Here is a 16,504-nt window from a genome sequence, read left to right on the forward strand (position 1 = left end):
AATTTGCAGGTGTAAAATCAGATCTCTCACTCCTCACATTTAGAGAGAAAAATATTGCAATTATTTAAACTCTTACCATAAAAAAAGACTAATAAATTAAGGGTGACCAATCATCCTCCTTTAGGGAAGACAGTCCTTCTTTTGTAAGTTCCATCCTCCCTTGTAAAGTGTCCTCCTACGTGTCCTCCTTTTTTATATTGGAAGACTAATCTGTAAATGTTCGTATTTGACTGATGCAGAGTCGATCCATTGTGTGTGATGTGACATATTTGTATTTGACATGACAATTCGGCAAGGATCAGTCAGTACAGTGCGGCCAGATGTAATTATGAGAGGCATGCGCTCCGCACGGGAGACTTTGAGAGAGCGCACGATATACTGAGCACACAAATGGCTTTGTGTACTTCTTACTGAAACACAACATGGCTCATATGACATTGTAGACTCATGATTATTTCTTTCTCAGTGAATATTCAATCATAGGTAAGCACAATTCACGTTTTAGTAATTCATTATCTATTTAATAATTTCCAAATACATATAATTTTATTTACAAGTATTTTCCTGAAATTTGAGTTTTAAAGTGGAAATCTAACCACAAACCATATCTATATAACACATTTTGATTAAATAGTTGCATAAAACAGATGTTTTTTAATTAGGAAATGATAAATACACCCAAATATCACACCAAATTAGTGGTTTTGTTTGATACAGTATTTAGTTTTACTAAATGAGTACTTTTTCTTACAATTATTATTAAAAATTAATAGGCATGTAAGCATAATTGCAACATAAAATATTGTAAATATTTTTATTATGCATTTATCATTTTATAGTGTATTATTATTGCAATGAATAAAATGTTTCTTTTATTTATGATATTGCTTTCTTCAATTTATTTTTGTCCTCTTTTCCTTTTTTTTGTGGCAGAGACAGAGAGAGTCAGAGAGAGGGACAGATAGGGACAAACAGACAGGAAGGGAGAGAGATAAGAAACAACAATTCTTCATTGCGGTTCCTTAGTTGTTCATTGATTGATTTCTCATATGTGCCTTGACCAGGGGGCTAGAGCAGACCGAGTGACCCCTTGCTTGAGCCAGCAACCTTAGGTCCAAGCTGGTGAGCTTCGCTCAAACCAGATGAGCCCGCACTCAAGCTGGTGACCTGGGGGTCTTGAAACTTGGTCCTCCGCATCCCAGTCTGACGCTCTATCCACTGCGCAACCACCTGGTCAGGCATCCTCCTTTTCATTGTAAAAAAGTTGGTTACCTTAAATAACTAATAAAGTAGAATCATTTTGGTTTACTCTAGTCTCATGCACAAGTGTGATTAATTTTACATTATTTTGTCTTAGGTGACTACCCGCTAGTGAGTTAAGGCATTTTTATGCACTAACAATACTAATTTTCCACTTAATTGTTTAGTGAAGGCATACATCTTTTAAAGGTTTTTTTTTTTAGATTTTATTTATTCATTTTAGAGAGAGGAGGGGGAAGGAGCAGGAAATATTAACTCCCATATGTGCCTTGACTAGGCAAGCTCAGGGTTTCAAACTGGTGACTTCAGTATTCCAAGTCAATACTTTTATCCACTGCACCACCACAGGTCAGGCTGCATAACATTTCAAATTAGGAACGAATGTGCCCCCATCTGAATTAATCTGGCATCTGTATATTTTCATCTTTATTATAGCTGTCAGTCAAATTACCGAAGGTTCAAGTGCAAAGCCACTAGACCACTTGCAATATGCATGCACTTTTTCTAGTGATGGGAAATTTACTCATTTTTAATTGATTTTGCTTCAAACAGCACTCCCTGTTCCTTTTCTGTGAATACATTTTAACTGTAATTTCATAGAGTCAGTACAAATTTCAAAGCAGCTCTTAGTCCTTCCTTATCTAGTGACCATGCTGATTCACTGCTTGTTGTGTATATGCCTGAACAAGAGCAAAAGTGAAGCCTGACAACAACACAGGAATAAAGTAAGAAAAAAATTACACAGAAATACTCAGGCAAAGAAATTGCTGAGCTGCCTGCAGTGCTGACTGTCAGCAGTTCATGGAAAATGCATTTTCTTTGTCACAGATATAATAATGGTTCATCGGTCTTAAATTCCTTGTGATAATACTTTACTAAGGTTAAGTTTTTTCAAAACATATTATTCTAAATTTCTAATTGAGGGCAAATTTGTTACTTTCAAATGATTAAGCAACATAGAGAAAACTGAAGTAATTGCTGGGTTCACTGAAAGGACAGATTTGCTGTTTACGTTGTTTCTTGACATCAAAGGCACCCTTTAATTCAGTGAGTTCGGAGAGATCAGACCACAGCAATGTGGCATGGTGGTTAAGAGCATAAACTTTAGGCTATATTGTTAGTCATGTCTGAGTTCTGACATTTTTTAGCTGTGTTACCTGAGCCAGATATTTAACCTCTCTGTGCTTTGGTTTCTGCATCTGCAAAGTAAAGATGGTAACTAGAAACTTCCTCAGAGTATGGTTGGAAGGGTTAAATATTCCAAAATCGTAGATGGTAAGATTTATAACACAGACCCCATAACTATTTATTCACTTTCAGATATTAACGGTCTCATTTACATACACTGCAAAAAGCAATTCTTTCTAAATCGACACATTAATTTCTCATTCAGTTTAAAGCTCCTCATCCCTGTACCAGTTTCATTCAGCCTGACTCATGCTTGGGTTCTGTAGTAAGAAAAGCGGGAAGAGGTTGGATTCTTTATTATTTCTTTACATTATTTTTCTACTTCACTTCACTTACTCCTTTCTCTGTCTTTGGTTCCTGCAGGGGAGAGGGAAAAGCCTCACAGACAGAAAACCTTTTCCCTATTGGTGCAATTATAATTGTGCATTGGTATCCTCTGGCAGTGGCTCTTTCTCTTGAGAAGTTCTTGAGTGGGTTCTTCATATCACACACACACCCTCCCCTTTTAGAGACCACCCACTGAGCCCTTTGCTGCCCTGCCTGCATCCTCATCAGTAGACCAGATATATTCCCCACTCAGCTCCCCCTTTGTTACACAAACTTCCTGCTGAGGTTGCATCACTGTCAGGCAGAGTGGCACCAACAAGTTGTTTGCTCCACCTGTCTGCCTACAGTGCTGTCTATTTCTGCTCATGGGAAACACCACCTCTCTCCTACTTTCTGCTCTTTCCATCTGTAGCCATTTCACTTTGTTCTGTCATCTGCAGACGTGCCAGCAGGTCTCTTGCTCAATTAGAAATCAGGCACCAGTCTCTGTGTCTTACCAACCTCAGGGGACACTTCACAAACTCTAAGTGTTTATATAGAAGTCCCCTGCTTTGTTGACTCAGTAAGAACCCACTTTCCATCTTCCATGAGTGGGACAGCACAGCAATCTGAAAATTCTAAGGAAGCAATCGCCATCAACCTTCCTTTCTACTTTTACATATAGAGTGTGGAGCTGGGTGATGGATTGATGGGTGTGGATTAGTACCTCTCTTTAGAATGCAAATACATTTTCCAACTATAGTTATCACTTCGGGAGCTTGAGAGTCTCACTGGAAACTGAGACAAAAAGAAAAGTTACAGCAACTTCAGGCTATGCCTGTATAATATTCAAATAGTTGAGTTATTTGAGTCAATGTGTTAGATTCAGGGAGTACTGATATGCTGGGGCTGCCAAGAATGTACAAGGTCCCAATATTCACAGATTATTCTATAGTGGTAGCTATGAGTACATACATAACTTTCATTTACCTTGTAGCTTCTCTCTCAGCCAAGGGACTTACACTCCCTTTCTGAATGACTCATAGCAGTACATGCATCAAACCTTAAGATGACTTACTTGGCTTTCCTTTACCTTAGTTTCCCTCCCTTCCCAAAGTCTCCATGCATGGACCAGTTAACTTCTGGTTTGTGGCTGAAGCAGGGCATGCTGTCCTTCTCAGGGTCAGCTTAGTTGATGGGGTCAGTCTTCGCTGTCCACAAAGGTGTCTCTGCTGGGACTGCAAGCTTCAGCCGGCTGCGGTGGACCCAGGCGAGTATGCCTTCTACCTTGGCAGTAGTGGGAGTTGTCAGGATCATGTTGTGTAGACCCGTCTACGTGGGAGTCAGTCCTTGGGTGATGTACTGCTAGAAGTGCCTCTTGGACAGTCTTTGAACAGTTTGCTGAGTAACCTATAAAACCTGTAAGTACTTAGGGAAAGGGTGTTACATTTCTACACATTGCATGTCAGTACTCCCTGAATCTAACACCTGCAGTCCCTGCACAGGTTTGCAATAAAACTTATAAAATTTACTTTGTGTCTGCTGTGGCCTGTCTCCTGGGATGTAACAACTAACAGCCACATCAGCTTCTGTATGATGCTTGCTCATCCTAGATAGCCACCCTATAAAAAGGAGCCATTTTAGAAGCTCGTGGCTGCAGTGCTCCAGTCTCTTCGGAGGCGTGGGTTGCCTGCAGTCCCTACGCAGGTTTGGGGGGCTGCAGTGCTCCAGTCTCTTCGGAGGCGTGGGTTGCCTGCAGTCCCTGTGCAGGTTTAGGGGGCTGCAGTGTGCCCCTGTGTGGGTTACCTGTGCTGAACTCTTTGTTCTCAGCATCACAGGGACCTTGTACATTCTTGGCAGCCCCAGCATATCAGTACTCCCTGAATCTAACAAATGCATACAGTGGTTAGTTCAAATCCTTATGATATGGATAAACTGCATTCAACATTTTAGAGGTGTTTTAGCTGAATGTGTGACATGTACTAAAAACCCCTGAATGAGCCATAGTTCACAGTGCCAAATTATGAGACTGTGTCGCATAAGTGAATAAGTGAATGCTAGATGAACTGAATTAAGTTCATGAGCAAGAAGCAAAAATGAAATTCTTAACTTATTTTAACTGATTAAAAATAATGTTACATTGTAATTCATACTTCAGATATTATTTTATAAAAGCCAAATACTTATACAGTGCTTAATACATGCCAGACATTGTGTTCTAAACCCTTTGAACATAATTAACCCCTTTAACAACCCTATCAGGTAGATGCATTATTATCTTCACTTTATGAAAGAGGAAACTGAGGCACAGATAGCTCAAAAACCTGCACAAGGTTAAATACATGGAAAGTATGTGGTATAAGCCCGAAGTTTGGCATTAGAAAACTATACCATGCTTTCACAAACATCATTTTGTAATGTATATTGCCATAGTAATTCTAAGAGGTAGGTGTAGCCAACTCAAGCACACCTAAGAGCATCTGGCCATTGGGGCTATAGAGGTCATCCAGAAGACACTGGACAACTCCAGCTCCTGTTTCAGTTCCTTCTACCATCCTCTGCTGCATATACTTTGTTTGCTGTTATTTTGCATTATAATATGGTAATTAATAGAATAAATTTATTAGTGTTTTAATGAAAGTAAAAATAATTAAGGATACAATAAATCAGTGAGTGCTTCATTAAATAGAGCAGACACATTAGGGCCTAGAGCAGTGGTCCCCAACCCCTGGGCGGTGGACCGATATTGGTCTGTGGGCCATTTGGTACCGGTCCGCAGAGAAAGAATAAATAACTTACATTATTTCTGTTTTATTTATATTTAAGTCTGAACGATGTTATATTTTTTAAAAATGACCAGATTCCCTCTGTTACATCCGTCTAAGACTCACTCTTGACGCTTGTCTTGGTCACGTGATACATTTATCCGTCCCACCCTAAAGGCCGGTCCGTGAAAATATTTTCTATCATTAAACCGGTCAGAGGCCCAAAAAAGGTTGGGGACCATTGGCCTAGAGTATTTCCTTCAATTAACAAAAATGCTTTTATTACTTTTACATTATTTAAAAAGCAATACACATTCAGGGCTTAAAAGTTTAGAAATATCTATTGTATATATAAAAAGGAGATAAAAATATTCAAACCCCAACTGCCCCAAATGTGGACTCCTTTACACTCAGGATTTCTCAAGCATCATCTCCTTCCCTTTCCTTTCTATCTAACCCAGGTTAAATGCACCCAACCTCTTCAGCACTCTCCGGCCCCTTATCCCTACTTTTTTCCTTAGACCTTATTATGAAATACAATTATGTTACTTATGTGTCAATGTTTATTCTCTTTCTTCCTCATTAGAATTCCACAGTAAACTAATCTTTGCCATTGTATTTCCAGTAACCTTAAAACAGTGCCTGCCACCCAGTGGGCACTCAATAAATGTATGATAAATTAATGAATAAATGACTTGGTTTTGATTTAAAACATAGCAGTATTCATAAAGAGTAGGGGTCTGATGTCTGATATTAGTTCCCATTTCTTTTTCACTAAGCATTGGAGCAAAAAATTGACCATACACGAATTTAGTCTGTTCTACTCTAGTCTAAATTTTACTTCTATGATTTTTTTTTTAAACCACAGGATATAGTATCAGGAACCAGTATAAAAGTGATAAAATTTTAGTTTACTTAAATGGTCAACAAAGAATAGTGACTTCCTAATCTAGGGCAGATAGCCCTCCCTGGACTGTGCTAGCTTCCTGGCTCCTTCTTCCAACAGGAAAGGACAGGTGAGGCTGTCACAGAGGCTGTTTCCTCAGTACAAAGTACAGTCCCATGCTTTGTGAAAAAATAAGAGCTGAGGTAGGGTTCAGTGTTGGTCTGTGGGAGGCAGCCCACCCTCCCCTCGAGAGGAAGCAGTGGGTGATCCATGCATTCCTGTCCTGGACCACTCCCTGTGGTTCTGAGCCCACAGGTCCCAGACACCACTCCTCATCCATCCCACCTCCAGCAGGAGACAGATGCCTTCAACACAGACTCACTACTGACCGATTCCATCTTAATTGTGGAAAAGAAGAAGAGGTCACTTAAGTTGCTGCGTGTTATCCAGACAAAGCACTCTTACAGCTGATGGAGAATGTACTTAGGATTCTGCCTCACCATATTAAAAATGGAACAAGAGTGACAATATCATCATCACATATTATGATGGCCACATAGATTTAAATTACTTTCTAATGACATGCTTTTTATAGAAAAATATATAACTTTTTGTATCTTAAAAAAAAGATGACTACATAGCTTTCATCTACAAAACCAGCTTTACTTCCCACATCCAGCCCTTTGCTCAGTTGGAGCTATTCCTTAGCTGGTGAAGCTGACTGACAGATACAACCCACTCTGAAGGAACAGCCTTTTCTCAAATAATGGGTGATTTGTTTTATGTGTTCAAATATTTTGCTCAAAATCAAACCTCTATCAAAAGAGAAAAAAACTATGGTTTTGTGACTCTGAAAGCATTTTTTGTTTCTGCAAAAAAAGAAATGTCCTCAAAACTTTTTGGAAAAATTGTTTGAAACCAATGCAATAGATCTTGGAATCCTTGACTAACAAAGACTACATTATAGAAAAATGTGTTACCAGTAAAGACTGTTCAAAATAATACAAGTCACATGTGGCTGCTTTCATCCTACTTTTATTTATCCATTAAAAATAATGAATACTTTCCTGTATGGTTGAATTCTTGTTCTTAGAAATATTATTTAGGTGTAGAGAATCCATAGGGCATAAATGAATGGTCACACTGTGTGTCCTTTTTTTTTTTTGAAGGCACAAAATGGCTCTGTCATGCTATTTCACAGAAGAGGCAAGAGGAAATCAGCAGGCGGAGGCAAGTTTGATGAGAATGGTGATAAATTTAACCACAGGCTACCAGACTGCTGTGAGGTGATGGGGCATCCCTGGGAAATAAAATCCAGGATTGGTCCTTAGACCCTCAGCCACTTCTGCATTCCGGTGACTTTCTTATTAGACTGTCATCATGTTAACTGTTTAGTGACAAACAATCCTTAAGGAATATTCATCTGTGCTTTGAGCCATATTGCTCAGTGTTGCTCACCCTTTATAGCCCATCTGCCTGGACAAGTGTTTATAAACACAACTCTGATGATGTCATGCAGACATGTCAGGAAGTGCTCCCTTTATAGTCCTCCCTATATTCCAGCCAGCCCTCCACCAATGGCATGAATTAGAGAAATTCACTGAAGATCATCATAGACTCTAAATGGAAAAAGCACATTAATAATGATTTTGACAGATGCAGAGTTTGAGCTGCTGATAATTACTATTCCACCAAACCAACTGAGACTCGGGACTGCAATTAAAAAGAAACAACCTTCCATGTACAATGGTTCTCACACTGCATGATACTATTAAATAGCCATCATTAGCTACTAAGCTATGTACTACCCATGTCCCAGAGCCGTTTCTCAGCCAAGAAATTTAAGACTGAGAATAAGCATTGTATGAGTCATTAGCATGAAAATTGTTGATATAGGACATGTAAATTGAAATTGTTCAGAATAATTTAAATGCATAAGAGATTATTACAGATAATAATCTTACACATATATTAATGTTTTTTTTTTTTTTTTTTTTTTTTGTTTTTTTTTTTTGCATCATGTCCAAAGTTGATTATCTTGCATGTACCTGTTATGGCTTAGAAAAAGAAGAAGGTGCTATTCATGAAATGCCTGGGAAATGTAAAGAGGCCTTGGGCGATTTTCCAGGTGCTGTCCTGGGTGCTGGAGATATAATGATGAAAACAATATAGCCCCTGTTCTCAACCAACTTACAGATTTAGATAAGCACACAAAAAAGTCATAACACAATGTGATAAATACAGTAATCACAGTATACACCTGGCACACGGTAGCACAGGGGAGTGTGGTTTGTAGGAGAGAAGTGAGATAGGGAAAGAAAATCAGTCTGCTAAGAATCTGCAACTTCCTAATTCAGGACTTTTCAACATCCCCTTCTGGGAAGCTATTTTCTTTCCTCTCTCATACCTAAAAATATTCCTATCACAGAGACATACAAAGGATAGTAATGAAAGAAGGGAGGACTAGTAACTGTCATGGAGAAAACTAGCTCAGTCTAAGCTTTTCAAGGCTTTAGATACTTCAGATATGTAACTTTTTTTTTTAAGTTTTTAAACAAGGCATGAAGATGTAGTCTCCTGACTTCTCAGTTGCCATGTCTCTTCCACATCACAACAATCCCACACCTGTATTGGGTTTCCTGTTTCATTAGAAAATGTTTATATCAGATTGAGTTCTAAGAGGAAGGCAGATTTCTTACTAGGCTCATGCTCTTAATATAATTTAAAAAACAGCTGAACTCCAATTACAAGTTGTTTAACCCAGAAATGTTGGGCTTTGCTTCTTTTTATTTGTTCATGTGTTCATGTACAATGTTAAGAAATATATGACTGAAAAGATTAATGAATACTGCATGGCTCATATCCATCTCAATCTCTCCTTTTATTGAAGCAAACTTCCCATGATACAAAATTCATCATTTTAACCATTTTTAATGTGTAGAAATCAGTGGTTTTTAGTACATGCTCCATATTGTGTAAGAACCACCATTGCCCAATTTGGAACATTTTCATCACCCCAAAAGAAACCCCATCTCCATTAAGCAGACATTCCCCATTCCCTCTCCCCCTCAACTCCTGCCAGCCTCTAATCTGCTTTGTCTCTAGGGATTCACCTGTTCTAGACATTTAATATAAATGGAATCATGCAATACATGTGTCCTGGAATCTTTCACTTTGCCAACATATTCAAGGTTCATCTATGTTGTAGCAGGTATTGGTCCTTCATTCCTTTTTATGGATGATTAATGTACTATGAGAATATATTACATTTTATTTATCCATTTGCCAGTTGATGGATATTTGAGCTGCATGACTCTTTGGCTATTTTAAATAGCGCTGTTAAGAATATTCAAGTACAAGTGTTTGTTCAAATATCTGTTTTCAATTTTATTTGGGGGAGGGGGCGTACATACCCACAAGTGGAATTGCTGGGTTCTATGACAATTCTACGCTGAACTTTTTGAGGAACCATCAGTTTAAAGCAGCTGTATCCTTTTTTATTCCCACCAGCAACACATAAGGGTTCCAATTTCTCCATATTTTGTTATTTTCTAAAAAAATATTACAGCCACCCTACTGGATGTAAAGTGGTATCTCATTGTCAATCTCTTTTTATGAATAAATAATTCATCATAGAAACCACTTCAGAAATGGAAAGGCATGCTTTTTTCAGGTCTTAAGTTTGTTTTTTTGTTTTGTTTTTTACACCATATATGAGGCTACCACTAAATTGAGAACCTTCCCTAAGATGAACTGCAAAATCAACACCAATTCTGAACAGAGCTGTGTTTTATCAGACCCCTGAGGAATAGCCAGGTGTCTTTAGTCACTGATTGCCAACAAAGCATCTAAAACATTATAAGTCTTGGCTAGCAAAAAGGATTTTCTGGGGAAAACTAAAACAAAAAAACCCACATTTAAAAAAACCTGATAAACATTCGGTTTTTCTCCATACGTGCTATATTTTTTAAAAATTTAATCACCAATCTAAAAACTAATCACCAATCCCACACTTAATTTGAAAGTAATTTGTTTAGATAAAGCAACGAGTAAAACAGGTTGAGCCTTATAAAATTTTGAATACCTTCCTAGCACGTCTTAATAATTCAATTTCTATAGCACATATTCCTATGAGTCTGTCATTTATTTTATCTCTGATTGCTATAACCAACACACTACAAAAGCTATTCTATCCTTTGCCAGAGCACTTAGTTTTGAGAACTAAAACACATATGCAAATGATTACCTCATAAAGGAAGGAGGCAATAGGAATTGTCCTTTTTTTTTTTTTTTTTTTTTCTTCATCCACTTCTGCATTCTGCATTCTGGACTGTGGTACAATTAGCCTCCGTGAGGAACTTAATTTCTGTTTAAATTTGCCTCTTAGTGAAACTGCATTGATGGGAGGGAAAGCTGAGACTCTCAGCACAGTGGGTGCCCTCCAGTTGAGAGTAAGGAGGAAGAGAAACTGGAGACAGAGCGACAGCTGGCAAGAGGCCCAGCACTAGCCTGCTGCAGGCCAGCCTGCCTGGGCACCTGCACTTCTCATATCAACACTTGAAGGAATCTGAAAAGAAATACGGCAGTTGGATGGAATCGTTCTTCTTTGGACTGAACTGATTAGAAAGCCAAAGGGGAGCCTGGACCAGGGATGGTGGAAAGTCTCAGAAGTCGTTAAAAATCACAGTAATTGGACTGTGTGGTTATAATTTGTTTTGTTTTTACACAGAACTTAAATGAAATGGGCAAGCTTTAGGCTTGCCTACATCGATTTTTGTGTCTTAAAAGTTTAGACACGTAAACGGAAGCCGAATCTCAAGCCCAGGAGCCTCGGTAAAGGCTGAAATCCTAGAAGTCATTGGAGATTCGAAGGCCATCCTGCCATTCCTGAATTTGGTGGCAGATCTGGTCGCCTGCGCGGCCCGCCCCGTGTGGGTTTGGAGGAGCTGACGTTTCTGCTCGCCCAGGCCTTACACTCTCCCTTGCGAAGCCCGCCAACTCTCCCGGGGACAAAGTACAGCAGGGACGCAGGAGGAGTCTTTCCGAGCCGCGCAGCGGTATCTCTCCCTGGTGAGCGACTAGATGGATTTCCAATACGGAGCGCGGCACGTTCGGGGGGGAGCCGCGGGATCCTTGCGCACTCCCAGCCGCGCTCCCTGCTTTCTGCAGTCGACATCCTCCGGGAGACGCAGGGGGCTCTGGGCACTACACACGCAGTAATAACAGATTCGCAGTGGTTTACCCGGGCCCCCGAACACCCTGCCGGCGGAGAGCTGCCGCGGGGATGTAACCCTGAACCCCCTAACGCACTGTTGTTGTCCCTCCTCCGAAGGCTCCCGGCTTCGGGTCGGTATCGGTGACTCGAAGAGTATCTGCGTGGACTCTGGTATTGGAGTTCGCCCGAAGAAAGGAGTTAGACCGCAATGAGAACGTCACCGCGCTAGCGAGACTGCACAGGCACTTTGCAGCGGCCACCTCGGCGCGGGGCTGGCGACAGCGCGCCCTAGGTAAGTACACTGGAAGCATCTGCGGCGGGTCTGAGGGGCAGGGCAACCGGGGCGGAAGGTGGAGGTTAAGGCCCCGGACGATTGGACCAGAGTGGGGTTAAGGGTCCCTCAGGGCGGGACAGCAGCTGAGGGTAAGTGGGATGAACTCCAAGCTGTCTGGGGTCCGCTTCAGTTTTTGCCTTGGAGAGGGGCCGGCGGGATGGGACAGAATCTACACCTTTGATCCCCACCCACCTTCCAGGAAGGCGGAGAAACTTCGCAGGTTCCCCCCAGGTATAGGGGTAGGGTGCTGCAGGGGAGCCCCAGAAGCACCTGCTCGGAAAGCAGGACTGAAAGGGGGAAAACATGGTCGAGGGGTGATATGCCTCCTATATTGCCTGCCTCCGTTTTTCTCCCTCCTTCCCTTTCGTAGCTCCTGACGCGCTGGTGGTGCCTATTAATCATTCACCAGCCCGTAGCCGCGCCAGTTAATGGCTGTGCGGCTCGGGGCGCGGGTCTCCCGACTGCCCCTCTCCACGCTCGCGTGTAGCCTGGCGCCCGGGAGCAGCAGGCGGCTGCGCGCAGGCAGCAGCTGGGCGATGCGCCCCGCGGGTGCAGGTCGGCGCCGCGCTCTCCGCAGCCTCTGTGCGCTCCCCGCAGGCGCCCGGCGGCAGTGAGCTCCGGCAGGAGGCCCGGGTGCCTAGCAAGGGCGCAGGTGGCAGGGGCGTGAGGTGAGCTCCCCAACGCCAGCAGCCCGGTCGCCCCCGCTAGCTGAGATGTTCCCCAATGGCACCGCCTCCTCTCCCTCTTCTCCTACCCTCAGCCCGGGCAGCTGTGGCGAAGACGGCGGTAGCAGGGGCCCCGCGGCCGGCGCTGCGGACGGCATGGAAGAGCCGGGGCGAAATGCGTCCCAGAACGGGACCTTAAGCGAGGGCCAGGGCAGCGCCATCCTCATCTCTTTCATCTATTCCGTGGTGTGCCTGGTGGGGCTGTGTGGGAACTCCATGGTCATCTATGTAATCCTGCGCTACGCCAAGATGAAGACGGCCACCAACATCTACATCCTTAACCTGGCCATTGCCGATGAGCTGCTCATGCTCAGTGTGCCCTTCTTAGTCACCTCTATGTTGCTTCGCCACTGGCCCTTCGGCGCCCTGCTCTGCCGCCTCGTGCTCAGTGTGGACGCAGTCAACATGTTCACCAGCATCTACTGTCTGACCGTGCTCAGTGTGGACCGCTACGTGGCCGTGGTGCACCCCATCAAGGCAGCGCGCTACCGCCGGCCCACCGTGGCCAAGGTGGTGAATTTGGGGGTGTGGTTGCTGTCACTGCTGGTTATTCTACCCATCGTGGTTTTCTCGCACGCAGCAGCCAACCGTGATGGCACGGTGGCCTGCAACATGCTTATGCCGGAACCCGCCCAGCGCTGGCTGGTGGGCTTCGTGTTGTACACGTTTCTTATGGGCTTCCTGCTGCCTGTTGGGGCCATCTGCCTGTGCTACGTGCTCATCATTGCAAAAATGCGCATGGTAGCCCTCAAGGCCGGCTGGCAGCAGCGCAAGCGCTCAGAGCGTAAGATCACTCTGATGGTGATGATGGTGGTGATGGTGTTTGTCATCTGCTGGATGCCTTTCTACGTAGTGCAGCTGGTAAATGTGTTCGGAGAGCAGGACGACGCCACGGTGAGCCAGCTGTCGGTCATCCTCGGCTATGCCAACAGCTGCGCCAACCCCATTCTCTACGGCTTTCTTTCGGACAACTTCAAGCGCTCTTTCCAGCGCATCCTGTGCCTCAGTTGGATGGACAACGCGGCGGAGGAGCCAGTCGACTACTACGCCACCGCCCTCAAGAGCCGCGCCTACAGCGTGGAGGACTTTCAACCCGAGAACCTGGAGTCCGGCGCCGTATTCCGTAACGGCACTTGCACGTCCCGCATCACTACTCTCTGAGCCCGAGCTCAGAGGGGAGAATGGGGAGAAAGGGAGGTTGGGTGTAAGAGGGAAAGTATGCCAGGGGTTAGTGTGCCACGGGCCGAAGTCCCGGGCTAGGACACTGCGTGCTTCAGGTCTTCGGGTTAAGAGGCCCGGGAAATAACGCGCAACAAAGGTAGAATCGGACGTTTTGCTTGAAAAGGGGGAAGATTTGCAGGCCCCCTTCTCCCCTTTTACTCTCCCGCCTTCCTCCGCTGCCCTTATATTTCTACATCCTCTGTGACTTCGATCTTTCCTTCCGCCCAGTCCTGCAGGTGCGGATCGTGAACTCAGTAATGTCGCCAACTCAGGCTGACCCTCAGCCCGGCCAGCCGAGCTTTCCGTGTGTTTAAGCCGGGCCACGGTTGCCGCCACGGTTGCCGCCAGGGGGTGAGCGTGCAGCTGGCCCGCAGCCCCGCCCTGCCGCGCCCGTCGCTTGCCGGACTCTGTCTAGTGCCCCTAGCGGAATAGCGAACCACCGCTCTTCCTTAGCGCAGCCCCAATTCATGGGAAGAAGGACTTGGAGAGTGTAGGCAACTACTCTTCCCTTCTAGTCTCCGGAGGAAGCATCCTTCTCCGAGCCCCTCCACAACTCCCACTCCATCCAGAGCGGAGCCAGGTGCTTGGTAAAATCGGTCCCGCGCTTCGACCCCAAGGCACTGAACAGCCCCCATCCGATACCCATTTAGAGCCGAAAGGCACTGAGAACAAGGACCGAGGGGCTGTTAGGTTTCGAGGTCAGGGGCGGGGAAAGGGGTAGTACTGGAAGCCATCCCTCCAGCCCGCTCACAACCGGCGCATTCGGTTTTAAAGGTCTGCACCCCGGGACGCTGGTCTGCCTTAGGCCGCGGAGGGCAGGGCACACTTTCCCCGGGGCCGCCTGGAAGCGTGGCGGCAACTACACTAGGTTTTCTCCCTCACCGGAGCGTCTAGAGGTGCAGACCAAAGAGTTACAACAGACTCGGGCTTCCTGCTTCGGTTTCTCTCCGAGACTGGGGCCGGGACCTCGGGCGTAGAGAGTGGGCCCGTCAGGCCCCTGAGGGTTGCCCCTTTCAAGCGGTGCCTAATAAGTTATTTTATTGCTTAACATATTTAATTATATTTGTGATGTTGGAAAACGTCTCTGCTTTCCTTTTCTCTGTTTGCTAAACCCAGGTGTTATTCTTCAGGACACAGAGGGTGAGGTTGGAGGAGGGGGCTCATTCCCAAAGGCCCCCTCAAAACCTTTCCTCTTTGCTGGGTCCTCTTTTCTTATCCTTTCCTCTAGTCTTTCTGTTTTTGCTTGTATTCAGTGAAGTCTGGAGATTTTTTTTCATATTTTCTTCATGTAGTTTCTTGTTTGTTTTATAGTAAATAAATGATTGTGTGGGTTAGCTTGCTCTCATGCAGAGTGGCAAGTCCTGTACTTCTTGTGTTCAGTATCACCCTATATATGATTTGAATAGATAGAATATATTTTCACATATTGTATATGTATATGTTTTATATTGCTCCATTGTCGTGAGGTCCATGAAACAGTTCTCGAATATAGACATTGACAGTGACAGGTGTGAGGCTGGCAGAAACACTTTCAGATAAGGAATTCAAGAAGCACTTAAACCTGAAACTGAGAAATCTAATCCAGACAGACTTTAATCCATGTTGAGGATGGCCCTTGATATCTTCCTGCTTCCTCTACTTTTCAGCATAGGTGATTCTAACGTACAGTCTGGTTCACATCATTATTCTTTTAAAGACATTGAAAGTAGAGTAATTTGTGACTCTGTTTAATCTTAACAACTATATTGGAAGCCTGAACAGGGCTAGGACCAATAATTTTACTTCTTTGTATTTTCTGTATTGCTTTAATATGCTGGCTTGTATATAGTAGGCACTAAATACAAGTTTGTTGGTTGATTGCTTATGTAAACCAGGGTGTATTACAACGATCAATTGGGAAAGAATAAATCTAGTGCTTTCAGGTTATATCATTGACATGATACACAATGGTTGAAACCACTATGGAAAAATATGTTTCTGTATATTTGCTTCAAGAACTTGTGCTTTCCTGAAAGCAGTAACCAAGAGTTAAAATGTCCCTAAATTTATTTAGTTTAATGAACAAATATGCTTTTCGTCTTAAATCAGAAAGTTTAGTTCTGTCCATTAATAATAATATGTGTTATTACTTCTTTGGAAAATAGACTTTTAATGGTTAAGAACAGTGAAATTTACAAATCAAAATCTTAATCATTAACTTCTTTAGAGGATACAAATCTAGTACTCTTAACCTGTTTCCATTGTAATATTAACTAAATAAACACATGTATTATGGTGTGTCAAGTTGTCTGACTTTGCCATTTGAATTTTACTGTTTCTACAGACTACCTAAAAACACACACATGCACATTGTTCAGATTACCTCTGGAAATTTTTACCAAGATTGAGGTTACATTGTGAATTATTTAAAAAAATTCTGTTACAGACACAGATAACGGTGTGAGGATTGCAGGAGGGAAAAGTGGGATGAGGGGAGGTGGAGGAGAGTGGAGGGGAGATAGATGTAATGGAGGGAGATTTAACTTGGGTGATGAACACACAATGCAATATAAGGATGATGGAATGTAGAATTGTGCACCTGAAACCTGTATAAGTCTATTAAAC

The 16,504-nt window shown here is 43.3% G+C and overlaps 1 protein-coding gene across 5 annotated transcripts; it reads left to right on the forward strand.

The window, feature by feature from the left end:
* The first annotated feature begins 10,474 nt into the window (after window positions 1-10,474).
* SSTR1 (somatostatin receptor 1) lies at window positions 10,475-16,167 on the forward strand. 5 transcript variants are annotated; one of them, XM_066277798.1, is made up of 3 exons: window positions 10,475-11,475; window positions 11,738-11,912; window positions 12,325-16,167. In XM_066277798.1, the coding sequence occupies exon 3, from the start codon at window positions 12,668-12,670 to the stop codon at window positions 13,838-13,840; it is 1,173 nt and encodes a 390-aa protein (XP_066133895.1). In that variant the 5' UTR covers window positions 10,475-11,475; window positions 11,738-11,912; window positions 12,325-12,667; the 3' UTR covers window positions 13,841-16,167. The 5 variants fall into 5 exon arrangements, with proteins under 5 accessions (XP_066133895.1, XP_066133896.1, XP_066133894.1 ...); XM_066277799.1 differs by lacking the exon at window positions 10,475-11,475 and adding an exon at window positions 11,503-11,621; XM_066277797.1 differs by lacking the exon at window positions 10,475-11,475 and having other exon boundaries at window positions 11,503-11,912.
* Window positions 16,168-16,504: the final 337 nt, after the last annotated feature.

The sequence above is a fragment of the Saccopteryx bilineata genome, chromosome 4 (genome assembly GCF_036850765.1).
Source record: "Saccopteryx bilineata isolate mSacBil1 chromosome 4, mSacBil1_pri_phased_curated, whole genome shotgun sequence".
In the NCBI taxonomy this organism is placed as follows: Eukaryota; Metazoa; Chordata; class Mammalia; order Chiroptera; family Emballonuridae; genus Saccopteryx; species Saccopteryx bilineata.

Excerpts from the sequence above, each read along its gene's own strand:
- SSTR1 (XM_066277798.1), top strand. The coding sequence starts at position 12,668 with ATGTTCCCCAATGGCACCGCCTCCTCTCCCTCTTCTCCTACCCTCAGC.